The 26,709-nt window shown below is 48.8% G+C and overlaps 1 protein-coding gene across 4 annotated transcripts; it reads left to right on the plus strand.

The window, feature by feature from the left end:
• UACA (uveal autoantigen with coiled-coil domains and ankyrin repeats) lies at positions 1-26,308 on the plus strand. Of its 4 annotated transcripts, none has more exons than XM_085070204.1 (19): positions 1-135; positions 11,211-11,344; positions 11,805-11,893; positions 12,672-12,736; positions 13,336-13,393; positions 13,872-13,942; positions 14,023-14,129; positions 14,934-15,115; positions 15,556-15,593; positions 15,909-15,998; positions 16,530-16,637; positions 16,852-16,884; positions 17,399-17,497; positions 17,698-17,734; positions 18,577-18,629; positions 19,716-22,394; positions 22,965-23,117; positions 24,089-24,154; positions 24,604-26,308. In XM_085070204.1, exons 1-19 carry the CDS (start codon positions 79-81, stop codon positions 24,673-24,675), a joined length of 4,191 nt encoding a protein of 1,396 aa, XP_084926330.1. In that variant the 5' UTR covers positions 1-78; the 3' UTR covers positions 24,676-26,308. The 4 variants fall into 4 exon arrangements, with proteins under 4 accessions (XP_084926330.1, XP_084926332.1, XP_084926333.1 ...); XM_085070205.1 differs by lacking the exon at positions 1-135 and adding an exon at positions 8,533-8,675; XM_085070206.1 differs by lacking the exon at positions 16,852-16,884.
• Positions 26,309-26,709: the final 401 nt, after the last annotated feature.

Genomic DNA, 26,709 nt, shown 5'->3' on the forward strand with positions numbered 1-26,709 from the left:
CGGGGCGGGGCCGGCGCGTCCCGGCCGTGGCGGCGGCGGGAGCGGGACGGGCGGTGTGCGCCCCCCGTCCTGCCGGCCATGAAGAGCCTCAAGTCCCGCCTGAAGAAGCACGAAGCCGTCATCGGGGGCAGCGTGGTGGGTGCCGGGGAAGGGTCCCCGCGGGGCTGGGGGCGCCCTGGGGCGGGGCAGAGTGCGGGGGTCCCGGTTCGTGTAGGGGCAGAGCACGGGCGGGTCCCGGTGTTTGGTGGGGCAGAACGTGGAGGGTCTCGGTGTTTGATGAGGCAGAGCACGGGGGTCCCGGGGTTTGGTGGGGCAGAACACGGAGGGTCTCGGTGTTTGGGGGGCAGAACACGGAGAGTCCCGGCTGCAGGAGGGACAGAGCACGGGGCTCCCGGGGTTTGGGGGGCGGAGAGCGGCGAGTCGCGGCTGCAGGAGGGCAGAGCACGGAGGGTCCCGGCTCCCCGGGGAAGCGGTGTTTCCCAAGAGCACAGAGGACGGGCTCTGATACCGCGGGACAGGAGAGCCCCGGTCCGCGGGCAGGGCTCGGGAGCTGGGCTGGCGGCAGGATCGCGGGGCTGAGCGGGCTGAGCACATTCCCCGAGCCGCCCCGGCCTCTCGCTCCGCTGCCCGGCGCTCCCTGCGCTCCAACAGGTTCCCTGAACCTTCGCTGCCGCTTCCTGCCTCCAGGAAAATTAACACTTTTTCCCCCTAAAAGCCTGGGGAGGCGGAGCAGAGCCCCGGCTGGCAGCTGGCTCAGTCCGTGTGCAGGGCAGGGACAGGAGCTGTTCTGCGCTAGGAGCTAATGTGGCCAAACCGGAGCGCTTTGGAAGGAGGATTTGCTCAGAAAGCTTTCGGAGAGCTGGTGAGCCCGCAGCTGTGACCGCTGGTCATCCCGGCTGGAATGCAGAGCTGGGCAGGCTGCACTGCTGGAAATGCACCTTTGTGACGGTGCAGTTGTCTGTGCCTTCCTCTCTGGCTTCCGAAATTTAGGCTGGCTTTCACCGGCTTGTTTGGTCTTTGTTTTTGCTTCATTCATCCCCGCGGATGACTTTTGTTGAGGGAGGAGGTTTCTGTGACTGGAGAAAGCTGTGTTGGGCAGTTGGTTGGTGCGGTAAATCACCTTTAATTGTGCCTGTTCGGGAAATGCCTCCCCGGGAATGCACCGGGAGTTCACCGTGAGCTTACCCCGTGCTCCTCGGCTGAACTCACCGAGGAATAGCGGGACAGGGAGGTGACTGAGACACTGCCTTTATCAGCTGTCCTTCGAGATGTTGGCTATCTCTAAAATCCTCCTGCGCCTTTGCCTTGGCTCTGGCGCTGTTACCTGACAAGAACAGCTCGTGGGGAAGAGCTGGAGCTGCTCTGGAGTGCTGACGGAACTCCCTGGCAAATGACAGCTCCGAGGATCCACAGCGCAGCAGTGATTCACGAGGTTGTTATGAGGATTTGTCATGTGTGGGCTGGCACTGCTGTGTGTTCATTAGTTGTCCTGTACTTTAGAGCTGTTTGTTATTCTCAAATTAGCCCGATAATTAAGTTTCAACAAAGACTGACAGCACCTGCGTTTGGTTTTAAATAGGCATGGAGGTTTTTCCCTTCCAATAAACCTTCTCTTCAGAGGAGGTTTGAGCAGTCTTAATGCCTTTAAGAGCTGAAGTTACTCGAAAATATGTGGAGGGAAATTGCTTTCAGCAAGGTCCTTTTAAAACAGGGATTTTCGTCCATGATAAACTTATTTCCCCTGTTTATTACATAGTTTGGTTATGTGATCACTCCACCATCTCATCAAATAGCAACTTTTAATCTGCTCTGTGGGGGAAAAATCCATCCCCACGGGTGGCTGTTAGCAGGGAGCTGATGGGATGAAGCCGGGTCTGTGTTCTCCTGCTGGGAAGGAGGGGAAGTGGGTGGGAATCCTGCCAGCGGCAGCTTTAGATATCCTGCTTGAAAAGGAGTGTACAAGAGTGGCCTGTTTGAGAAACTTCATCCCTCTCTCCTCTCCCCACCCAGTGCTATTTCCTGGGGGGAGGAGAGAAACCTAATCCAGCCTGCTTTTGGAAATTTTCCTCCAGGTGAAGGTGATAGTTGTGTGCCTTCTGATGGGGATCTGCCTTTATTACTGGTTTGTGATGGAGGGAAGCCACAAAAAGCAGCAGAAAGTAAATACCATATTAGTTATTACCAATTCCCCAGTTATCCAGAGAGCTGTGCCTGAAAATGGAATTACCTGGTTTTGCCAACTCCAGCTGGCTGGTGGTGCTTGGAAAATCATCTGAGCAGCCTGTTCATTGCTCTGCATAGTGAGACAAATGCCTGTCATTAGCAGGAGGGCAGGCTGGAAAGCTGGATGTGGCATTCCGTGGAGCACAAAGCCTTCAGGTCAGAGGAGGTGCCTCATTCACCAGCATTTCCAATAAAAAATTAGTGTAATCAATGCCATTGGGACTGCAGCAGCACACACTGCCCATGCTGCCCAGATTCCAACCTACTTGTTTCTGTAGCTCTTGGGAAACAGCTGGGGAGAGGCTCTGTTAAATCTCAGGTGTGTTACCTCCTTAGGTGGGGTTTTCACCTTGCTGTCCCTCGTGATGAGGCCTGGAATTTCGGGAAGGGGCACCTGGAATTAGTGGGAAGCAGAGGGTTCCTGGTGGTGCTTTGAGCAGAGCTGCAGCCCCATGAGCTGCCCCGAGGGATGGGATGGAGCTCAGTGGGATCCCCATGTACAGAACCAGCAGCACTGCCTGGAGCACCTGCAGGAGATGGGAATCACCTGCACTGGTGGGAATGGGCAGATAAAAAACCATGTGAAAACTCCTACCAATCCTTTCTCCTCTGGGAAAAGTGGTGCTGGGTTTTGTTTAATTAAGAGAAACCAAACCTGCCGTATAATTAGCGGAAACCATTGTGCAAGGAACAAAGGGACACCTGAGCACTTGCCCTGGTATGATGAGCTGTGATTATTAAATTAATATCTGAACAAGCTGTGCAGTTAGTGACAGCTGAACCTCTCCAAGGTTGTGTCAACACTTCTCTCCCTGTGGATGCTGCCCAGCTCTGTTAAATGGATGAGTTTTCCTCTGGGAGAGGAGTGGAGCTTTGTGGGGTGACCCAGCACACCATGAAACATCTGCTTGTGCCCTGTCAGCAGCAGGGAGAGCAGGTACCACCTCCTGTTCAGGGCTGACCCATCTTGTTATGGCAATGAAGGATGCTGCTTCAATCTGCTCATTCATCAGCAGCCCCTTCTTGGATGTGCAGCAGCAGAAATGTCAGCAGTGATTTGTAGCCCCAGTGTGCTGTCACATACACGTCAGGAACTGAAGGGGTGAAGGGAAAATAGGTGTTTGATAACTTGATTTTAACCCTTTAAAGATTCAAGATCACTCACAGAAGAAAAGCCTGGTGCTGCTGGGGGCACACAAGAGTTTGTACACGAATGAGATTTTTGTGGTGGTTTGTCCTGACTGTGCCCTGTGCAAGGACAGACCAGTTTGTCAGCCAGGCTGATCCCAGTGCCCTGAGCCCTCAGCAGAATTTTTCCAGCCTTGCTGCTGTTGGCTGGAGCAGCTCTGTCCCCTGTCCCTGCCTCCCTGGGGCAGCCTGAGGTGACTTTGCTGTGGCATCTTCAGGCAGCACAGCCAAGCACCCTCAACGCTGTAATATTCCAATGTCATTCCTGGCCTGGCTGGAGTTATCCCTTGGAGCATGTTTGGTTCCAGGAAGCTTTATTCAGGCTCGTGCTAATGTGTTTGTTCTTGGAAAAAAATCTCTTTGTGATTCATTTGCATGTAGTTAAGTGGAATTAGTGCTTTTAGTTTGTGTGATGTTTGGGGTGAAGCTGGAGAAACACAACGGGCAATTTGTGGTGCAGCACAAGCTTTGTGGTGCAGCCTGTTTACAGGTGCATTGCAATTTTCAGGCTCCGTAGAAAGGAGTTTTAATGCTTTATCACTTTGGAATGTAGCAATTAAAAATATGTAAAAGAGTGGAGGTTCAGCGAGAGCCTGGGAGTTCAATATCCTGAGCTGATTTGCAGACATAATTACACAGATAAGCTCCATGCTTATCTGCTTGGAGTTCATATGACCTTTTGTGTAGAAGCAACTTATGGAGTACTTTGTCGGTATTTAAATATTAATATTAGCAAGCACATGCTTGAACATCTGACACTGATCCTGTTTTCCTCTCTCACTGGTGCCTGAGCAGGGCTGAGGTTTGCTGCTCCCTTCCCCGTGTGCTTGGGGCTGATCCCTGTGCTGAACGCAACACTCCTGTCAGGTTTCATCACCCCTGATATTCCTGATGCTCTAATAAATGGAAGCACACAGATCAATGGGGCCTTGCCTGAGAGCTCAGAAATTCCAGCTAATGCAGTGCCTGCAGTCCCAGGAGGGCAGGAGCTGTGCTGCTCCCACTGGCAGCACAGGCAGCTGGACTCTGACCCTGCTCCTGGCTCTCCCTGTTTAAAGGGGAAATATTTCTGCTGTGGGATGAGGGAGGCTGCAGCAGCACCTGGGCTGGCAGGGCTCCCCTTTCCTGGGAGGTGGGAGCTGTGCTGCCCTCCTGGCTGCACCAGGGTGTGATGTTCTCTGTGTGTGCTAGTCTGGCCCCAGGTCCTGTTAAACATCCTTAGCAGAGTTTGGAAATGCAGCTGCAAAGGCCCTGCTGTGTGTCCAGAGTGCCCCAGCAGCTCTGAGCACTTCTACTGCTGCCCAAGTCAGGCTGTGCCTCAAGGCTGGGAGTCCTGTTTTATCAATAAAGAGCTCTGGAGCTGTGTGTTAGCCATGAGACATAAGAACGTTGTTTCAAAACAAAACTGGGGCTGTTTTTCATTCTTTGAGCAGGCTTTGCCTCCTGCAGGGGCTGCAGGCAGAGTCCTTTCACACTTCCAGTGCAGCCTGTGAGCTCTTGTGGCTGCTGCTGGTGGATTTTCCCCTGGCACAGCCTGGAAAAGAGAAACTGGCACTGCTGTGAGGGATCTGTCACTCCTTGTACAGGGAAATGTGGCATTTGGTGGGGGTTTAGTGATTTAGAGAGGATTTTTGGACATGTGACATAACTAGACGTAGATTTGAATTGTTTCTTGATTCTTAGTACATTGATCTTGATGGGATATGCTGACTTGGGAGGAAAATGCCTTCAGAATAGGCTAAAATCAGGAATGTTCATGATGAGATTTAGTTGTTTGCTTTGCTTTAAGCTCTTGGTTAGGACACTGTTACCTGCATTAGTGACAGACAGGATGCAGCTCTGTTTAAACACCAGGCACAGCACAGCTGCTCAGGTGAATTTTTGACAGGAGTGTTTACAGCACGATGCCAAACCATAGCAGGCCTGGGGGAACTGCTGGTTTTCATCCGTGTTTGGACTAAGCCTTGCCCACTTTGTGGCATTCAATGGCTTTTTTATTTTGAAGGGTTTTTAGTGAACGGGGTGGTCACACAAAGTGGTGCCTGTCAGAAGGTGCTGGGTGAAACAGGAGCCTTGTGTTCAGCCTGTGTCTAGTTTTCCCTTCACAGACTAAACCCTGCATCTCCCTCCTGCAGTCTGACACTCCAAAACATTTCCATGTGGAGACAGACATATCCTGGGAAGCTTGTAAAATGTAAAATGCCATTTGCACTCGCCCCAGTTTGGTTTAACCTGGTGTGTGCAGTGTTTTTCTGCACAGCTAGAGGTAAGCTAAAATCTGCAGGAGAGTTGGGTCATAGTGAGGTGTCCCTGCACTGCAGGGAGCAATTTTAAAAATAGGCTTGCTAATCTAATCATTTCATTCTCTCTGTGCAGTTTTCAAACAAATCACAGTACTTCAAAAGCGTTTGTCACTTTGTGCCATTGACATGGCAGGGTGTGTCTGTCCACACGCTGCTTTTGATGACAAATGCACTCTGCCCTCTGGAGAAAGAGCAGGGAGCCAAAGTGTGTGGCCTGGTGGAGGTGTGAGCTCCCTGTGCTCTGAAAGAGGAGCTTCACGTTGGATGTTGGGAGGAAATCCCTGGCCCAGGGTGCCCAGAGAAGCTGTGGCTGCCCCTGGATCCCAGGCTGGACAGGGCTTGGAGCAGCCTGGGACAGTGGGAGGTGTCCCTGCCCATGGATGGGCTTTGAGCTCCCTTCCAACCCCTCCTGGGGCTCTGTGAAGGCCACTGAGAGGTGTGTGAGCTGTGCTGTGCTGGCAGTGTCACCACAGCTCTCTGCTCTCCTGTGCTCTTATGTCACCCACTAATGGCATTACAGGGGCTGCGGCTCTTTGCTGGGGACAGGATCAGCCTGGCCCTGCGGTGACAGGAGCTGGGCTCACTTTCACAGCTTTATCCCAGCTCTCTGTGAAGGGCTTAGGAGCTGCTTTGAGGTACAGCTGGTATTTCTGAACAGGGTTAGGTGACCTCTGAGCTCATCCAGTGCCACCCCTGCCCTGGGCAGGGACACCTTCTATTATCCCAGGCTGCTCCAACACTGTCCAGCCTGGCCTTGGATGTTCCAGGGATCCAGGGGCAGCCACAGCTTCTCTGGGCACCCTGTGCCAGGGCCTCCCCACCCTCACAGGGAGGAATTTCCTCCAAACCAAGCTAAAGCTCCTCTCTTTTGATGGGAGGCCGTTCCCCCTTGTCCTGTTACTCCATGCTCTGAAGTTGTACAATTTCTAACCAGAGGGTGTCGAGGATTCTCGAAGCTTCCCTGCACTTGAGGAGTAACTGGGGAGGTTAACAGTGCAATTCTTTCAGCCTTATCCTTGGAGACCTGGGGTTGGGGAGAATTCCTGGCAGGCAGAGCTTAGGCAAACAGGTGCTCTGTGCTCACAGAAAATGGGCAATGTCAGCCTTGGCCAGCCATCTGTGGTGTGCAGGGTGATGCGGCACCTCCAGAGATCTGCACTGCTGCACTCTGGTGGTGTTTCTGGTCTTAATTTTGGAAAAAGAAGTCTGAATTAGACTCCAACCTTTGGTTACTCTAGGAGAATGCGACACGGGCACATTTCAGTCCGTTCTACCCTCGGAGCTCTCTGGATTTGGCTGCCTTGGAGTACATTTCATCCATGGGGGTTTGCAGCTTGTTTCCTGAAGCTGCTCTGTGCCTGAGTGCAGCTGGGCAGGGCTGGACAATGTGGTTTAGCAATCCTAAATCCTGTGGTCAGGGCTGTCTCAGGAGGATCTGCAGCACAAGGGGCTGCAGGATGAGTGCAGCTCCTGAGGCACATGGAGACAAGGAAAACCTTTGGGATGAATACTTTGGAGAAGATTGTACACCTGGAATCCACAGTCTTACCTACATTTCTCATCAAACCAATTTTGGATAAGTGGGGCTTTTCTGTTGCTGCCACTTGGGAGGTGCATTTATTTCCCCCCACAAAAAAGCTGTTTTTAGCTTGAGGAGACAGGCTTGGTTCTGGTCAGAAGACAACACAGTCACTGCACTTTTTTGGAGTGGCTTTGTCACATGGATGCTAATTGCAGAGAGGTCTTGGAACATTCTTTGGGGAATGTTGATGCTGTGGGGCAAAGGCTGGTGCTCAGAGCAGGGGATGGGGGATAGTTCAGACCTCACTGGGAGAGAGGGAATTTGCCCAAATCTGAGTGAGTGATTTCAAAGGTCTTGGCTGAGAAGATCCGTTTATTAGGTTATTTGCAGCCTCTCGTGTGTGTCCTCCAGGGTGTGTGTAAGTGGTTTTCCTGGCCCTGGACCAGGTTTCTCTCCTGCAGACAAAACAGTGCATTGCTTGTCTTGTTGACCTACTCCTCTAAATATGGCACTTGGGAGATCTCCATTTAAATTTAAAACTTGTGAAAGGGGACTCTCCATCTCCCTCCTGTTAATCATTGTGCTGTCTATTTAATGTTTTCACAGCCTCTGTGACTCCTCTCGTTTCACATGTTGGGAGACAGACTGGCAGCAGCAGTAAGCTGAAACCAGGTTCTATTCAGAAAGGGTTTCAGTGCTGTAAAAGGAGAATTTTTTTGAAGCAGAGGCATGTGTGTTTTCTAATTTAAAATGGGTTACATTTCTGTCAAAATAGGATCACGCATTCCATCTGCTCCGCAGTTGTAACTGTCTGAAGTCTGAGCCTGAGTCTGGTTTCAGCTCTGCGGCGCGGTGGAACGGGGAAAAAATTACTCCTGGGAGTATTTCAGTCCTCGTGTGTTATTAGTGGTGCCGAGTGTGACCTTCCTTCGTGTCAGCTCCCAGCCAATGTGAGCAGCGTGTTTGTTATTCCAAGTGAGCGTTTGCCTGTCTGCAGCACAACAGGGACATGCCTGTCCCCTGAGTTCACACGCTGCCACCCTGACTCAGGCCACGGGCACGCCGGGAATGCATTAATAGCTATTGCTTACTATCGAGTAGTGCCTTATCAGAAAATAGATCAGGCTGGTGCGGCTGGCCAGGGGTTGTTTACAAGATGCTCGGGCTGGGGGCTCTATTTCCCTGCGCCCAGCCCGGGTGTCCGGCACACACCGCGCCTCTCCGGCCAGCCAGCTGCCCCAGAGGTATGAAGGCTGCAGATGATGCTGAGGATGGGGAGAGCACCCTGGGGGAGCCGAGCTAAGTGAAGGATGGAGCAGGAGGTGCAGAGCGGCTGTTCCTCGCTGTGAGCTCGCTGATGTGACGGAGCTGATCACTGCTGGCAGCAGAGCTGAGAGTTCAGCATGATTTGTTGGTTCTCCTGTGCAGCCAAAGACACAGTAGGTATCGCAGGGCTCAGAGCTGGAGCTGAGGTTTTGTATCCTGGCAGTGATTTGCAATTGCAAAACATGTGAAAGCTTGGGTTGTGGAAATGTGGTGTAGCAGTTGCTGTTTAATTAATGAGTGTTGTGTCTCCTTAGCAACTCTTCTGTGAGCATTTTTCCTTAAATGTGAAATGCATTTGTTAAATGTAGAATGATTTAATCATTGTATGGTTTGGGTGGGAAGAGATCTTAAAGCTCATCCATTCCACCCCTGCCATCACAGGGACACCTTCCACTGTCACAGGTGGCTCCAAGCCCTGTCCATCCTGGCCTTGGACACTTCCAGGGATCCAGGGGCAGCCACAGCTTCTCTGGGCACCCTGTGCCAGGGCCTGCCCACCCTCACAGGGAAGAATTCCTTCCCAATATCCCATCTAACCTGCCCTCTGGCAGTGGGATTCCCCCTTCCCCTGTCTCTCCAGTCCCCTGTAAATTGAGTACATCATAGGCTGTGGATACAAGTTGCTGAAGTGTTATATCTGAAGGGGAAAAGTATGAAGATGATGGATTTGTTGGTTTATTTCTTTTTTTAAGTAATACTTCTGTTAATGAGAAGTTTTATGAAACGGGCGGGGGGACTGGCTGGGGAGGATTTGGAGGGATTGTCTGTAGGTTTGGGTGAGTTTGTGCTGGCAGGCATCAGCTGCAAAGTACAACCCAGCAATGCCAACCCAGTGTGAACACCCGAGGTGAGACCTCTGTCCTGCAAGGATGGGAAGGTGCCAGGAGCATTTCGGGAGCACAGAGCTGGATGCTGTGTGTGCAGAGTCTCTAAGGTGTTTGACAGGAAAAGCTAAGCCTTGCATGAGGAGGTGGCTTTGCAGGGCAGCATGGCCAGGCTGGGGAGGGACATGGCCGTGGTGATGTCACCAGTGCAGTGACTTCTCAGGCCAGGCTGCCTTGCCTTTTAGGCTAATGGATGTGTTAATTGATTGATGAGTCAGTGCTGCACCTCAGCCAGGCAGCGCTGGTGCTAATTTCATTAGTGCTCTATTTTTATTACTCCTGTCACTTCTAGCAGTGTTGCACTGGGTAAGCTGCTGCTAAGCCTTCATGATTACTGTAATCTTGTTTATTGTGAGAAAGCAGAGTAAAGATAATCACCCCGAGTCCTTAGGGCTGGAAGGAACCTCTGGAGATCCTCCAGGCCACCCCCTGCACAGGCAGGGTCACCTGGAGCAGGTGACCCAGGAACGTGTCCAGGTGGGGTTGGGATGTCTCCAGAGGAGAACTCCACATCCTCCCTGGGCAGCTGTTCCAGTGCCCTGCCACCCTCATGGAAAGGAGTTCTTCCTCATGTTGAGGTGGAAGTCCTTGTGGTTTAGTTTGTGGCCATCACTCCTGTGATGCACCTGGGCACCACTGAACAGAGTCTGGCACCATCCTCTGACACCCCTTGGGGATGTTTGTGTGGATTGATGGGATCCCCTCTCTGTCTCCTCTGATCATGACTGCAGTTCCTTTTTACAAAGCCCTGTGGATGCAGGTGGTGGCAGTGGGTTTTGGGTTCTTTTTTGTGTCCCCTCTTTTACTCAAACAAACCCTGGGCTGGGGTTACCTGGTTTAATGTTGTATATGTGCTGAGATGTGGAACCTCAGGGATAATCACTCTGACCCACAGTGATAAATAACTTCATGCACCCACAGGCTGCTTGTGTCTCAACTTTACCAGCAAATTCTTTTGCAGTGCAGAGTTAGATTTGAATATAATATTCCTATTTGGAATATAATACTCCTTTGGAAGCCTTGTGCTTCTGTTAAAAGCTTCTTGAATATCAAGTCATCGATGTCCAGCTTGGATGTGATGTTTCTGTCACAGACCAGCTCCTGAGAAGCCCAGATGGGATGGTCTGGCAGGGAAGAGAGCAAGCTGTGCATTTTGGGGTGGGAGGCTTGGCCTGGGGCCTGAAATTCTAAATTTGAAGTAAACAAGGGAAGAGTGGGGGGTGCTGACTGTCTGGGGCTGAATGGGTTGTGGTCTATTTATAACTGACTTGTCCTTTCTCTGCCCTCAGCAGTGCTTTGGGAACTGCAGGCAGTTTAAGACTATCAACTTTGAATTTCTTTCTTTGCAGCTCAGTAGATGTTCTCCCCTTAAATATCACTCTTAGGTAATTTATGACCCACTGACCAGTCTGGCACAGCCAGGAAAAGCCATGGCCTGGAGCGTGTTTTTAGTGCATCCATTTGTCGTTGAAATATGAAAACTGAGCCAAGGCAAACTGAAGCAGAATGAGGAAAACCAAAGAAGTTTGATCCTAAATGTCTCCTCTAGGACCAAAGTGGCTTAACCAGGCTGTCCCAGCACTCTGTACATTGAATACCAGCAGCAATGTCCCAGGGGTGTTGTGTAAATAACTCCGAAGGTGCTGGTGGGTGCAGCACTGTTTGTAACCAGGCTGGATTTGCTGTGTCCCATTTGCACTGTGGCTCAGCCCTGGGCTGCTCAATGGTGCTCCAGAAGCTCACCTGTGGAATTGTCTCTCCTAGGTGAACCCAGACTGGAACAAGTACGATGACAGGTTAATGAAGGCAGCTGAGAGGGGAGATGTGGAGAAGGTCTCGTCCATCCTGGCCAAGAAGGGGGTCAGTCCTACCAAGCTGGATGTGGAGGGGAGATCTGCGTAAGTGACCTCCAGAATGGTGGGGGGAAGCTGCTGGAAATCTTGTTCCAGCTGCTCTAGAAGCCTTTTTGAATACAGAAATCTATGTAGTACTTCCCCAAAATCTGGCTTTACTGAACTGGAAGTCCAGCTGGCTGGAATGGGAAAGTCTCAAACAATCTTCATTTCCAAGTGAAGATCAGTGTTTAAAGACTTGTTCTTGCCAGGCTTGAGTATTAAAGAGAAATTGGAACCACACTGGTATTTCACCTGGTTCAGTGATCCAGGTAAATGATTGCTTCTCAAGAAAGTAGCCTAATTCCTTGAGGTAATATCTGCAGAACCCTTAACTTTGGATGCTGTCCAGAGCTGGCCCTGCAATGCTTTCCTTACACAGCTGTTGGTTTGGCTTTCCTGGCCAATATTGCCATTTTTGTGTACAAACCAGCTGTGCCTAAGCAAGATCCTTTCTCTTTTTCAGATTCCATGTTGTGGCATCAAAGGGAAACCTGGATTGCTTGAACACTATCCTCGTGCATGGAGTTGATATCACAGCCACTGATGCTGCAGGTGGGTTTCCTCACAGGCAGCCTGAAAATGTTCTCATCTGGGTTTCATTCTGCTGGAGAGTTAAACTGAGCCACAGCACAGCTCTTCCTTCTTTCTGTAGCTGGCAAAACATGGATTATTTGTGTGACTTGTTGCTGGACTTGAGGAAACTGGTCATGACCTGTCGTGGAATTCATGAATGCAGCAGAGCTTGAGGAATGTGGGTTTGTGCTGCAGTAATTGTGTTTATAATGTGCTCCAGACCCACTGGTGAGATCAGCATTTCTGGCTGAGAACAACAGGATAAGAGCAGTTTAAAATGAGCTTGAGGTGAGGATGCAGATGGAATGATGTGGGAGGTGTTTGTGTTCCCAGCTGAGCCTCAAAACTCAGAGTTCATCTGTACCTTCCAGATTTCCTTGTGTGATAGCAGAGTTTGTGGAAGGTCTTACACAGTTGCTAATATTCAGATTATTACCTCAGAATTTAATAGATTTAATGTGAAGCTGAAAACAAGAGAATTTACAGAGATAACTCAGCCTCCTGCTCTCATGTGAGAGTTTATTTTTTAAATGCTTGTGTGGAGTCAGCTGCAGTGTTGAGATTAATTTCAGAAAGGAGCTCTCATTGTTGACTGAAGATTCACTAAAATAAGAAAGGTGTAGACAGGAGATGCCACTTACAGAAGGAGCAGAACTGGGGGCACTGACACACAGGAGCTGTTGGATCTAAAATGCTGTGAATATTCATCAGAAGTTCATCCCAACCAACCCCTGAACTGCTGTTGCTCTGTTTTTAGGCAGAAACGCCCTGCATTTGGCTGCAAAGTATGGCCATGCCCTGTGTTTGCAGAAGCTCTTGCAGGTACTGAAAATAAATTGTCTCTTATAGCTCTTATATTGAGGGGAAAAAGGTGGTTTTAAATAAACTGATTCAAAACTGGAATATATGATTTCTTTCCTAACCATTTTGATTCTTTTTAAAAAATGAGTCACAGGGAAAAGACTTTCATGTTAAATACCAGGTTGTGGCTGAAAGAGTGCTAAAATAAAGAAAATAAATTTTTTCCCTTAATCTTTTCATAAACAATCAAATCAAGTTGTAGTTTGTGCCTTGTGAAGAAATTTTTTTTTTGTAATTTTTAATGGGTGCTTTTAAACTTTTATTTGCTGCATGTCTCCGTGAAGATATAAATGGCCCATTGTCTGGGAAAGTGTAATGAATTGTGCAATTTCTTTGCACAGTCTTAACTTTCTTTTACACCTTTTGGTCATTGTGTTTAGAGCCCTAAAATGCACAGACCCAGAGCTCTTTCTTTCATATCTGTCACTGTGTTTGTAAGCTCCAAACTTGCATCATTTTCCTTAAATCACATTTTTTTGCTTTAATACAAACCTCAAACAGCTGATGTTTTAAATGCAGTCTGAATTCTAGTGGCTAACTGGGGTTGTTTATTTTAACAGTACAATTGTCCAACAGAGAATGTGGATCTCCAGGGAAGAACTGCTCTTCATGATGCAGGTGAAGGGGTTTGCTTTGCTGGTAGCTGTATATGAAATGAAGATTTCCTTTCAGATGGGCTGAATTCTTCTCTTTTAATTTGGTGACTGTAGTAGGAGAGAGTGTTTTGTATTGTCATGACATTTTTGTCCTCAATACAAACTTAACAGTGTTAGTGGAGGTTGTAGGTCTGAGAGAATCTTCTGAGTGAATTTTGTAGTAAAAATTTCAAGTATCATGAGCAGAGTTTTAGGGCAGGGCTGAGAGCAGGTTGAGACACCTTTACTCTGGGTTTTCTCACCCTCCTTAAGCTGCAGAGTCTGGAACAGCAACATTTGATTTCTCTGGGTGATGCTAGAGCTGAGCCCTGCAGCCTTGTCAGGCTGTGACTCAGTTGAGGGCATTTTGGTGAATCAGATAGCCCAGGGAGGTGTGTGGTGCTTCCTTCCCCAGCTGCTCCCCCAGCTAACCTCCCTCCCTCCCTCCCTGCCCTGCACAGCCATGTCTGACTGCTCTGCCAGCATCCAGCTGCTGTGTGACCATGGCGCTGCTGTCAACTCCAAGGATGGGGTAAGGAGCTCCTCCCCTCCTCCTGCACACCCTGCTGGGCTCCCCCTGCCCCCTCCCCTCACCCTGTCCCTTGTCCCCAGGACGGCAGGACACCCCTGGTGCTGGCCACTCAGATGTGTCGCCCCACGGTGTGCCAGCTGCTCATCGACAGGGGGGCAGATGTCAATGCCAGGGACAAGCAGAACAGGTGAGGAATGCTGCTGGCATGGGGAGGAAAGCTGCCCCTTGGCTGAGCAAATGTGCTCAGTCTGGGGGGAGAGAACCTGGGGTTTAGTTCTGTGGTGGATCTGGCACACTGCAGATCAACCTGGCCTTTCTTGCTGCTCCTGCACTTGGCTGGGTGAAGGGTTTGTCTGTCCAGAGCAGCCTTTGGGATCACTGTGCAAAATGGGCCACAGCGAAAGTGGTGCTCTGGAAAGAAGTGCTGAATCTGTTGGAGCTCCCAAGGGACCTTGAGGTGTTTATTCCTGGGGTCAGGGGAGGGAATTTCTATTTGTAGCTTCTTCTTTTGCCACTTATTCCTTGGAGAATTCCTCCATGATGTGAGGCTGCCATGGGACAAAGCCTGGCTACTTCACATTGCATGTCCTGCAGTTGGGAAGTGTTTGGGAAGCACTGCCAGGGCTCCCAGGCACCCCCCTCTCCAGACTTTGTCTAAACTCCTTGACTGGTGTTTGTTGTGTCTATTGAGATTTATATCTGAGAGGAAACCAAAGCTGTGGGAGTTCTCCAAACACTGGGTGGCTCTCCAAGGCAGCATGACTGTGCTGCTTTCGTGGAAATACTGCTGTTATGGTGGGGTTGTTTGCTTTTGCACAAATATTTAAACACTGCCTAAGTGACTTTTGAAAGCTGTTTCCTCTCTGGACAGAGGAAGGGTGCCTTGGCTGGAGTTTCTGTGATTAGATGTGGATGTACCAGGGGTTAGCTATGTAAATGATGCTCTGTGGGATCCCTGGAGGTCTCAATCCCATCTCTCTCCCCATCCCAGGACTGCCCTAATGTTAGGCTGTGAATATGGCTGCAAGGATGCCGTGGAGGTGTTGCTCAGGAATGGTGCTGATGTTGGTTTGACTGATGGCCTTGGGCATGACTGTGCTTACTATGCCAGAATTGGGGACAATATTGACATTTTGGCTTTAATAAAAGCTGCCGTTGAGGACTCTGGCAAAGGTAGGAGGAACCTGGACAACACTTTCCTTTGGGTGGAATTGTCTCCCTACTCCTGTGTCTCCAGGAGCTGTTTGGGAGTTCAGCTGAGCTCCTTTGACTACAAAGGTCATAAACTGCCTGTTTGGGAGGGGAAAGACACTTTTGGGGTTGTTAGGTTTTAGGAAAGCTTTTAAGGGGAATGCAGGCTCTGATGCCTTAAGGGCTTAACAGTATTTATCAGGGAGCTATTTAGCCTTTATTTTATGGAAATAAATAGCCTTTATTCTATAGAAAAACTTGTGAATGTTTCCATGTTTGATTAATTGGGGGCATGCTGAGCTATTTTTTGAAATGCTCTCCCAGGGTGGAAAGGGGACTGAATTAACTGAATGTGCTGCACTGTTCCATGAATCTGAATGAAATGCCTTTTGTAACCTCCTCTTTTTGTGGTGCTTTTTTAGGAAGAGGCAGTGTGAAGAGAGGGCAGGCTGAGCAGAAGGTACCTCCTGATGCCATTTATCACTGTGGTGTTGAGAGGGGGGTCAGGATTGTGCTGTGACACAGAACAACATCACTATTCTCTGAATTTTCTGAGCTCCATCAGTGGCTGAGAAGGTCCCCTCTGTAATCAGATGGTGTGGCTGCTTCTGGTTGGAAACTATTCCATGGGGTGGATTTGAGGATTAGGGTTTGGCCAAGGCTCCCATTGGTGTGGGGTGAGGTCATGGTGACCCCTGTGGGAATGGGAACTGGGGAGGGAGGCTGGGCTGGGCCCAGGGCACAGCAGGGATCTGAGGGACTCTTCTCCTGCCAGGTCACCAGCGTGTCCCAGAAGTGGGGCCGAGGCTATGGAGCACAGGAGGAGCTCAGTGCCCAGCTGCTCCAGAAGGAACCCAACGCTCAGGTGGGTGGGGAGAGTCCCTGGGAATTCCCACAGGCACTAAACACAAGCTGAGCTACTCAAGTGAGCACTGGTGATCCCATCAACAAAGGTCATAGATTGTTTATTTAAAACCTAATTGCACGATGTGCGGTGTGGCAATTATGCAGATGAGTTGTAGACTTTTTTCAGGAAAAAATTGCACCTTTTTGTGTAATGAACAGTTGCAAGTGTCCCTGTGTTAACCTTTCCTACCTCTTAACCTTCTGCCTCTGCAGTAAAATCAGTCACAAATCAGGAAGATTAATTATTTTAACATTCTCAAGAGATGGATGTTTGTGTCATACTAAAAATAATCTGCCATAATTGTTCTACTAACCAGCATTAATTTTCCCATCTCATTCCCATGTCACTGCAGTTTTCAAAAGGTTAGGCAGGGCTTGGAATCTTCATGGCTGTCAGAACTGTTGGTTCAAAGTCTTTACCTTTCCCAAAATGTGTAGTGTCGAGGGTTTTCATTATATTTTTTTTTTCATTTAATATTTGACTTTTAAGGACTTGGAACTGGAAAACCAAGATTTGAAAGATCGAATGAGAGAAGTGCAGGAGGAGCAGAGGATGCTGCTGGACAGAATCAGTGGGTTACAGCTGCAGCTCAGTGAGGTAAACCAAGCCTTGGAATACCTGGCTGGAAAGCTAAAATAACCACCAGGTGCCGACAGAAGTAGCAAGGAAAGCACATGGAATTAGGATGTGGGAAACTGGCAGGGGAGCATTAGAACCTGGGTGGATTTGTCAGCTGATGAACTGTGTATGAACCCCTTGAACATCACTGAGAAAATCATTTGGGGGGATTTTTTTGTTGTTGTTTTTGCAGGAGCAAATGTTTGCAGATGATCTTGAGAATGAGGTAGGATGTGTCACCTGCAGGTGGAGCAGGACTGGGGAGTAGGGGAAGCAACTCTCTCTTGTATTTCCTCTGCAGTGTTAAATGCATTACTTAAAAGCTACCTAAAAAATGCTAAATGGAATATCTACTGCTCTGGATGAGTTCATGCAGCTCCACAGCATTTCTCTTGCTACAAATAACATATCATTCCCATGGCTCCTCTAAAGCACACTTAGGATATTAAACATACTTATACTATTAAGCATCTCTTTAGTGACTTTCAGTAATGCAGGACTAACAAATATGAATTAATTAAACACCAGCAGATTATCTTGGTGCATATTCTTGACTCATTCTTCAAGACTCCTCCTGCAGAGGAGCAGTCTTGAGGAAGAACTTCAGAATCCAAAAATTAGGGATTTTTCGGTGCTCATCTTGGTTGAAGCTCTGCCTAAACTCCTGAAAAAGGTGCTTGTGGTCTTATAAATCTGTCCATTCTTGTGGCTTTGGCTATGTGGCACTCCTTCTCTTTCAGAAAGATGAGTTGAAGAAAATCCTGACCACCAAGGAAAAGCAGCAGGAAGAAAGTTTAAGGACTATTGAAGCTCTCAAAGCTAAACTCAAGTATTATGAAGTATGTTGAGTGATTTGAAATGTGATACAGCAATTGGTATTTACAGTAGGAAATACTTCAGCATTATAAATTGCTGAAAGTGCTGAGTGGTTATCTCACTGTAAAAGCTTTCCCTTCCCCTTCATCCCTAGTTTGACACAGAGCAAAAATTTGAAATGAGTTTTCAGCCTTACTTTTGTTTCTTGCTGTTTGATTTTTAGGGTGACTCTGCAGGGTCTGGAGGTAACTTTGGAAATAGTAAGTACAGTTAATTCTTGAGTTAATTGTTAAAGCTTGTGTGCATGATGCAGTATTGGAATTCATGGACAAAGAGGGTTTTTGGTCATCTCTTCCCATTGCTGGTGTGAAATGCAGCCACACCTCGTGTCCAGCCCTGAGCCCTCTGAGCAGAGCTGTGTCTGTAGGAACTGCCAGAGCCCCACTGATTGATCTCCCAGGAGTGCCTGGCCTTGGGAAACGTGCCTGGGGACTCTGCTGTGTCCTCTGATAACACAAAAAACGAGCTGAGCAGGATCCTTGCTCCCAATGGAGCTGCCTTTTCCATCCCTCCAGCCCAAGCGATGCTCCTGCCTGGCTGAGGGCAGAAGCTGTGTTGGGCTCAGAGCTGCAGGTTTGGCTTTGGGCACACGACCTGAGCTCACACTTGTGTGAGAAATGATCCCCTTGGCAGGAGGGGAGCCTGCTGCATCCAGCCCAGCTGCAGACCTTGCACTTGTGTCACATAAGGGCTCTTGACAGATGAAAGGCTGTTTGGAGTGTTTGGCTGCCTGGCAGGAGCTGTCGTGGCTGTGGAGTGCAGGATGCTTTTCCTGCTGGGCAAGGTGCCAGCTGTGACCCTTCTGCAGGACCAGAACCAGCCTGGCAAACCACTTTTCTCCTCCTCCTTTGGAGGGCTTTGGCCAGCCTTCCTGTGGGGCTTAATTAAGTAGAAGTTGTTTTAATACCAAGTGCTTAAACACCAGCCTTCAGCCTAGTGCTGCCCCAGTGACCAGAATAAGGAAAATCAGGAAAATCAGTGTTCTTGGGGTTGTGTACTGTTTTTCACCAGAGCCTAAACGTTGTTTGCTTTGAAAATCCAGGAAAAGAAGATTTATTACTCAAACAAGGCCAAGCATTTGCAGTGGAATCCCAGGTAATAAATATTTTACCACTGGAAGGAATTCTGAGATAGTTGTGCTGGGAAAGATAAACGTGTGTGTTTATTGAGCATTGCTTCTGAACACACAATTTGGAGGAATCCTTGCTTTTCCTTGTTTATTTTTAACTGTGGGTGCCCTCTAGAGTCCTGTCTGTGACAGGGCTGTAAATGCTGGGAGCTGCTGGCTCTGTCAGGAGCTCTCCTAAACGTGTTTTACAGCACAGGGTAAACTGGGGCTTCATCTCCATAGTATTTATCTAATTTAAATCCAGTTAGTGTTCAGAAGATTTAATTTTCCTGCCTGCTGTATGGTATTTCCCATTTTGTTTATTAGGTATAAACAAAACCCACCAGACCCTTGGGGTGGAACGAGATGGTCTTTAAGGTCCATTTGGTAACACTTCCAACACAAACCCTTCTAGAATTCCAAATGACTGCATTCCTCACTCTGCCCAGCAAGAAGGGTCTGTTAACCATGACATTCTGTGTTCTGATTCCTTATCCAATCATTTTCACACGCTTGAGGGATGGGAGCAATATCTTAATAAATTAAATTGGTTCTGGCAGATGAGTGATTAAATATGAACGCAGAACAAGGGCAGTGGAATGAATACACCATACCTGCACCCCAGGGTTTAGCTTTAGGTGGGATTTTGGGAAGGGATTGTCCCCTGGAAGGGTAGGAAGGCCCTGGATCCCTGGAATGTCCCAGGCCAGGCTGGACAGGGCTTGGAGCAGCCTGGGACAGTGGAAGGTGTCCCTGCCATGGCTGGGGTGGAACAAGATGGACTTTAAGATCTCTCCCATCCCACACCATTCCAGGATTGGGAAGCAATAATGTGGAACTGTATTCAAGGTTTTTGCTGTTAAAAGCTGAAATACCTGTTCTCTAATATGGGCAAGAATAATTTGATGTGATTTAAAAAAAAAAAAATCTGTTGTACCAGTTGTTCTCAGATCAACCTGGATTGTAGACAGTTCTCTATATGACAGTTCCCATATTAAATAATCAATAATAAACACGAGTAAGTGACTTTTCAGCGTTGTGACCATGTATTTTTTGTGCCAATTTCCCTTCAGTCCAGGTCTATGCTGAGGCCCCTGGAGCTCTCCCTGCCTACCCAATCACCCAGTTCAGAGAAGGAAACTTTAAAGAAAGAACTTGACAACCTGAGGAGCTGCTTTGGAGCAGCCAAGGAAGAGATCAGCAAGCTGCAGAGGGAGCTGTCCCTGAAGGCCTCGGAATGCAAGGCTTTGGCATCCGAGTGTGAGAGAACCAAGGCAGAGTCTGACGGGCAGATCAGACAGCTGGAGGATGCTCTGAAGGATGTGCAGAAGAGAATGTTCGACTCTGAAGGCAAAGTGAAGCAAATGCAAAGCCACTTCCTGGCTCTGAAGGACCACCTGAGCAACGAGGTGGCCTCAGGAAGCTCCAAGGTGACAGAGGAGCTCAAGGAGCAGCTCAGGGAGATGAAAACCAAATACGAGGGAGCCTCAGCTGAGGTGGGGAAACTGAGGAACCAGATCAAGCAGAATGAATTGCTGGTGGCAGAATTCCAGAGGGACGAGGGAAGGCTGGTGGAGGAAAACAAAAGGTTGCAGAAGGAACTTGCCAAGTTGGAGATGGAGAGAGATAAAAGGGGCAGGAATGTCACGGAGTTGGAAGGGCAGCTCAGAGAGACAGCAGCCAAATTGGCTCAGTCAGTGAGCGCAGAGAGCTTTGAGAGCATGAAGGGTTTGCTGTCAAACGAGGTGAACGAGAAGGCGAGGAGATTAGCGGAGGTGGAAGGGGAGCTGGAGAAGCTGCAGGCAGAGGTTGTGCTTTTACAGAGGGAATCTGAGAGTCAGAGAGCTCAGCTGGCTCAGCGTGTGAAGCCAGAAGAGCACGAGCAGATGAGGAGTGGGTTTGAGCAGAGGAAGGAGGAGCTGGGGAAGGCAATTTCTGAGCTATCACAGAAGAATGAGACTCTGCAGAAGGAGCTTGAAAGATTGCAGGCTGATAACAAGGTGCTGAAGCAGCAAGTGCAAATGCTAAAAACTGAAATTAAAAGCCAGAATGTGCCTTTAAAAATTCATGAAGAGTTGAAGAAAACAAACGATCTGGCTGTGGGTGACCTGACAAAAAAGCTTTTTGAAATAACAAAGAAGTACAATGAAAGCAAAGCAGAAGCTGAAAAGTTGCTGGCAGAGAAGAACGACTTAAGTGAGAATATCAGCCACTTCCAAGCTGAGTACTTGTCTCCAGAGCAGCACAAGAAAGAGGTGGAGGCTTTAAAATCTAATGGGATTGAGCTTGAAAAGCAGCTTGCTGAGCTTCAGAAGAAATATGATGATGAGCATGCAAAAGTGGGCAAGCTGGTGGCTGAGAACACAGGCTTGAGGGAGACCCTGAGGGATCAGTATGTCCTGGCTACCACCCACGAGGAGGTTAAAACTGTCCTCAACAACACCCTGGAGAAGACCAATGGGGAGCTGTCAGATCTGAAGGGGAAAATTGGAGAGATAAAGCAGGAGTTCCTGAGGGTAAATGAGGAAAATGGAGCTTTGAAAAGTAAGGTGAAAGTCTTGCAGAACCAATTAAAAACCGAGTATATAAGTTTAAAAGATCACGAAACGACAGTAAATGCTTTAAATAAAAGCGTGCAGGAGCTGCAGGAGAACAATGCTGCCATTAGGGCTGAGCATAAGAGGGGGCAAGATGAGATCTCACAGCTGCACGCAGAAATTGAAGCCCAGAAGAAGGAGCTGGACACAATTCAAGAGTGCATCAAGTCCAAATACGCCCCGGTCGCCTCCTTTCAGGACAGAGAGCAGAGCTTTGAAAACACAGTGAAGGAATTGAGGGCAAAGCTGCAGGAGCACGAGCAGAGGTGCAGAGAAAGCGAGGAGGAAGCCCAGAGGTGCAGAGAGGAGAACGAGAAGCTCAGGGCTGGAGTGGTGTCCATCCAGAACGACCTGCAGCAGAACTACATCCTGGCGGAGAAATCCCACGAGCTGGAGAGGCTGTGTGCCTCCAGGATGGAGGAGCTCAACGGGCAGCTCAGGGCTCTGCTGAGGAGGTGCACGGGGCAGGAGGGGCAGGAGGAGCAGCAGGACAAGGCCAGCCAGCCCCTGGCTCAGCAGCAGCCGGCAGAGCACATGGATGCTCTCAGGGAGGCTCTGGGTCACACCGTGGAGGAGCTGAAGGAAGCCCTGAGCAGGAAGGAGGAGAGTTATGGCAAGGAAATGCTCCGAGCTGGGGAGCTGCAGCAGGAGCTGGCTGATCTGAGGAAATCCTCAGTGCCTCTGGTGGAGCACACCCAGCTGAAGGAATTGCTGGAAGGAGAAATCGCAGCCATCAAAAGCAGCCTGCAGGAGAAGGAGGCAGAGAGCCAAGCAAAGAGCCAGGAGGTGCTGAGGCTGCAGGCAGAGCTGCAGCAGAGCCAGCAGGCCTTGGCAGAGCTGCAGGGCCAGGAGGTGGTGGCCATGGCAGAGTACAGCTCCATGAAGAGTGCCCTGGAGGCTCAGGTCAGCAGCATGGCTGGGCACCTGGCCAGCATGAGCCAGAAGTACGAGCAGGCGTGTGAGGAGGCTCTGCAGGCCAGGAGGAGTGAGATGTCCCTCAAGGACGAGAAGGAGCTGCTCCAGCTGAGGAGCTGCAGCATCGAGCAGGAGATCAAGGACCAGAAGGAAAGGTGTGACAAATCGCTGACAACCATCATTGACCTGCAGAAGAGAATCCAGGAGTCTGCCAAGCAGGTGGAAGCCAAGGACAACAAGGTGGGATGTGGGGTTTGTGCTGCTGGTGTTCTCAGCTCAGCATTGAAGGGCTGGGCTGCAAATGCAGCTCCTGAGGGGTTGCAGCACCACTTTGTGCTGAGCATTAGGTACCCAGGGCTGGCCCAAACCAGATGGAGTCCTGGTTTTGCACTGTGCAAAGTTTTTGCAATCCCATGTATGTTTTGGATAATTGTGTAGTATTTAAATTCTATTAAAGCTTCAAGCTTCTGGGGGTATCAACTCCTTCCACTGGAGCTGTGTTTGTTGGGCATCTCTGACTTGCCTTCTAAAGGTTCACTGTTCTTCCTGGAAGTTACACCTGGAATATCCTTAGATCCTCACTTTTTCCAGTCACTTCTGTCACTGCTGACCTGCAGGGTCTGTTCCTGACACCTCCCAGTGCCAGGAAGCACAATGGGAAACCAGGCAAATAAATTCCTTTCTTAGCAAGCTGGGACTAAGACCCTTCAAAGCTTGCTGGGCTTCATCAGACTTGAAAGAATGTTAAAGAATAGCTTTCAGTGAGACATCTCTAAATGATGTTTTTCCCTGTTTTTTTTTTTTTTTAAGATAACAGAGCTGCTGAATGACGTGGAGCGGCTAAAGCAGGCTCTCAACGGCCTGTCCCAGCTGACATACACCACTGGGATCCCCTCCAAGAGGCACAACCAGCAGGTGGAACTGCTCCAGAGCCAAGTGAAAACACTCCAGCAGCAGCTGGCTGTAAGTGCTCACACAAGGTGTTGTCTGATGTGCAGTAGCATTGCTTAATTCCTTGTATAAACAGGGAAAGCTGGATGTGCCCGCTGGAGCAGGGGGTGTGGCTGCAGCATTGCACTTCACAAGTGCAGTATCCATTATTTTAGGGTTTTTTTTTTCCCCTGAGTTCTTGCTTCTCTTTTTTTTTTTTTTAATTTTTTTTCTGCTTCTGCAGTTGGAGCTGCAACACTTGGCAGCTTTTCCAGATAAAAAGGATATAAGCAAAGTGAGAGAATTTGTTTTTGAGATACTCTGCTGCAGTCCTGCCAAGACCATTTCTGAATGCAAGCTCAGCTTTAGGATTTTCTTAGAGAAGCCCAAACGTGTATTTTTCTCACCCTCAAAGGGTGAGGTGGTAATTTCTTCATGGCTTTGAGTTGTGTTCCTTTGCCTGCCAGCCCTTAGTGTGTTATTTATCATGAAGCACTGACAGAGCAGGGGACACGTCTTGAATTCTGGGATTTTGTGCACATTTTTGTGGCCCCTGTGACTTCAGTAAAGCTCATCATTAAAGCTCTGTCTGAGCAGAGTTCTCCTACCCCTGCACAGATTTACAAGTACACCTGTCAGAGTATTTGCAGGGTTGAATCTTATAAGGGAAAGTGTTCTTAAGTTGGGTGGTTTTAACCAAATAGCTGATGCTGGTGATGAAATAAAAGTGCAGGGCCAGGAGTTGGGCTTTGGTGATCCTTTCCAACTCAGGATATTCTGTGATTCTGTGATCTCAGCTCCTGGTAGCTGTGCAGGAAAAGAGAAGTGACTTTTTTCTTGCTGAGGGGAGGGGATAAAGCTTTACATTTGGAAATTGGATGGCAATTCAGCTGAGGCTGGTCTGGCAGTGCCCAAAACCAAGTGCACAGAGTTGGCAAAGGGCTGTTGGGAAAGCAGAAGTCAGAAGTGTGAGGAGTTCACCTGCTGTCCCTGTTGTTCCCTAGGATGCCAAGCGGCAGCACCAGGAGGTGGTTTCGGTGTATCGAACTCATCTGCTCAGCGCTGTCCAGGTATGGCTGTCCCTGCCAGCCCAGCATATTCCATCATGCTGTGACCTCAAGTGAGGCTGAAACCAGCATCAAGTGCTTGTTTCCATGTGGAGAGTTTTAATTTAGAGCAGACTGATCCAACCACAAACCCAACCCTTACCGTGGCTCAGTCTTACTGGGGTGAGCATGTTCCTGATTCTGCTTCAGCCCAGGCAGTCAGGAATCTAGGAACGGTTTGGGACAGTCCTTTTCTCCCACATGATGTTTTCATAAAGGAAAATGCTGTGTCAGAGAGGTCCACGAGGGAAGAAAACCCCAGGATCCCTGCAGTATTTCAGGGTGTCCCAGAGTGGTGAGAACAGCCACGAGTTAAGGCTTTGGGGTGATGCTGAAGGGTCTCCTGGTGCTGGCAGTGGGTGGGTGATGCTTGGGGACATTTTCAGTGTTTGTGATGATGTTTGCTCCTCCAGGGCCACATGGATGAAGATGTCCAGGCTGCTCTGCTCCAGATCATCCGCATGAGGCAGGGCCTGGTTTGCTGAGCTGCTCCTGAATGGGTGCTGTGCTGGTGGGACTGGGAGCCTTCAGGGCTTCATGGTGACATTCAGTTAATCATGGAGCTGCAGTTACAGCCTCCAAACAGGAAACAACTCACAAAGCTGAAGCATTTTCTTCTCATAAAACACTAAACCAGGGCTATGGTGTCTCAGGCCTGACACTTCTTTTGGTGAGGTGGATAAAAGGTGTAGAGCATCTTTTAAAACTGTCAAAATGATGACATAGAGGTGAAATTATTTTAATGTCTGATTGACCACTTGTTAAAGCAGGGCCTATACCCAGAAACTCCAGCTGATCCTTGAACTTGAACTCTCATGGGATGGTTAAAAATAAACTGTGCAGAGGAGCTGAGTGTTGTAGCTGTGCATGTCCCTTAATGGTTAGGAGAAAGTGGCTGATTTGTCACGCTGGCTGAGCAGGATGTGCTGTGACACACCAAGGAAGGTGTTTAGGTGTCTCTTGTAACTTGGCTGGCCAAGTTACAGCCTTTATTTAATATATAAGCTTAAGATTTAGTGCCTTTGCTTTTACAAGACTTTAAAAATCCGGTTTTCCATCCAAACACTAACACTCCTTTCCCCATCTCCTCCCAAATTGTTCCTGAATGTTTAATGCTGACTCCTGCAGGCTGAAGAGTGGGACTGGAGCAGCCTGGTTTGGGGAGCAGCAGTTTGATCCCAAAGCTGCATCATTTCATTCCTCATTAGGCCTTCATTAGGGTGGGACTGAGCAGCTCATTGAGCTGCACACCAGGCAGTTCAGGTATTGGATTTTCAGCCACCAGCTCGTGGAAGTCTGACCTGTAAATGATGGGCTTTAATCTTATTTGTAGGGGAAGATGCAGATAGTGAGGATTAATGAAAGGAGAATTTTTAATTGCTGCCATCTCCCCATGCAACAAGGCTTCATTTCTAACTGAAGGGTGATGTTTCCACAAGGAAGTTTTGTGAAAAAAAGAGGATGAAATTTGGTACTGTTCAAGGGAAGTCACTGAAAAATGAGCCTGATAACAAGCAGGGCTGTTCCAGCTGAGCACCAGTGAGTGCTGACCTCAGTGTTCTTGTTAAAAGCCTCTGCTGATAACCACTGAGTGGGAATGTGGCATCCTGGTGCAGAAAAGCCAAACTGACTCTCCCTATTCCTGAAAAATGAGGACTGAAGTCAGAGTTCTCTGCTTTGTGCTGGGCTCCCCCAGCTGCCCCTCCAGGCCCCTTTTTGACAGTAGAGTTCTGTTTATCTCCTTTTTTCTCCCTTTTTGGGCAGAGTCTTGTAGGATTGAAGAGGCCACACGGAGGCTCCAGTGATGGATGTGCAGGGCAGCTTTTATATAGAAATACCCTTAATATATTTACTAAATATGTGTCTGTAGTTAAACAGATCTGCTGCTGCTTTCCTTTAGTTTCTTAGAGGACTATTACAGAAAAACATCTCAGAGTAAAGAGTTACTTTTTAGCCAAATTCTTTTATGATTGCATTACTTGAAACTTATTGGAGAGGATTTGTTTTGTTCTACTAACTGGCCTATTTTGATATTGTGTTTCCTTATCCAGGGAGTTCTAGGTATGTTTTTCTAAATCTCTCCCATATTACAACATCAATAAAACGTTTTCTTCTTTTTTTGTATTGTAGTGATCAGTTCTGTTGCAGGTAAAGAAATATCAGTTGTGTTTTGAGCTTTAGGTGTGGATTGTGCAAATCCTGGGGAAATGGGGGTGAACTCCAGGCTGATGGGATGAACAAATTCATTGGAAATGCTGGGTGTGATTCAGGGGGTTTGGGTCGCTGGCCTTGGGGAGGTGAAGGTTAAATTTGGGTTGTGGCTGTGGCAGTGCCACCCCAGAGCTGTGGCTGTGGCTGTGTCAGTGCCACCCCTGGGCTGTGGCTGTGGCAGTGCCACCCCTGGGCTGTGGCTGTGTCAGTGCCATTCCCTGGGCTGTGGCTGTGGCAGTGCCACCCCTGGGCTGTGGCTGTGTCAGTGCCATTCCCTGGGCTGTGGCTGTGGCAGTGCCACCCCTGGG

Source organism: Lichenostomus cassidix, chromosome 10 (genome assembly GCF_008360975.1).
Source record: "Lichenostomus cassidix isolate B80296 chromosome 10, HeHo_3.0, whole genome shotgun sequence".
Taxonomy (NCBI): domain Eukaryota; kingdom Metazoa; phylum Chordata; class Aves; order Passeriformes; family Meliphagidae; genus Lichenostomus; species Lichenostomus cassidix.

Coding starts and splice junctions, on each gene's coding strand:
- UACA (XM_085070204.1), top strand. CDS start 79: ATGAAGAGCCTCAAGTCCCGCCTGAAGAAGCACGAAGCCGTCATCGGG. Junction 13,943..14,022: donor CTGTCAACTCCAAGGATGGG/GTAAGGAGCTCC, acceptor CCTTGTCCCCAG/GACGGCAGGACACCCCTGGT. Junction 17,735..18,576: donor TGGAGGTAACTTTGGAAATA/GTAAGTACAGTT, acceptor TTGAAAATCCAG/GAAAAGAAGATTTATTACTC.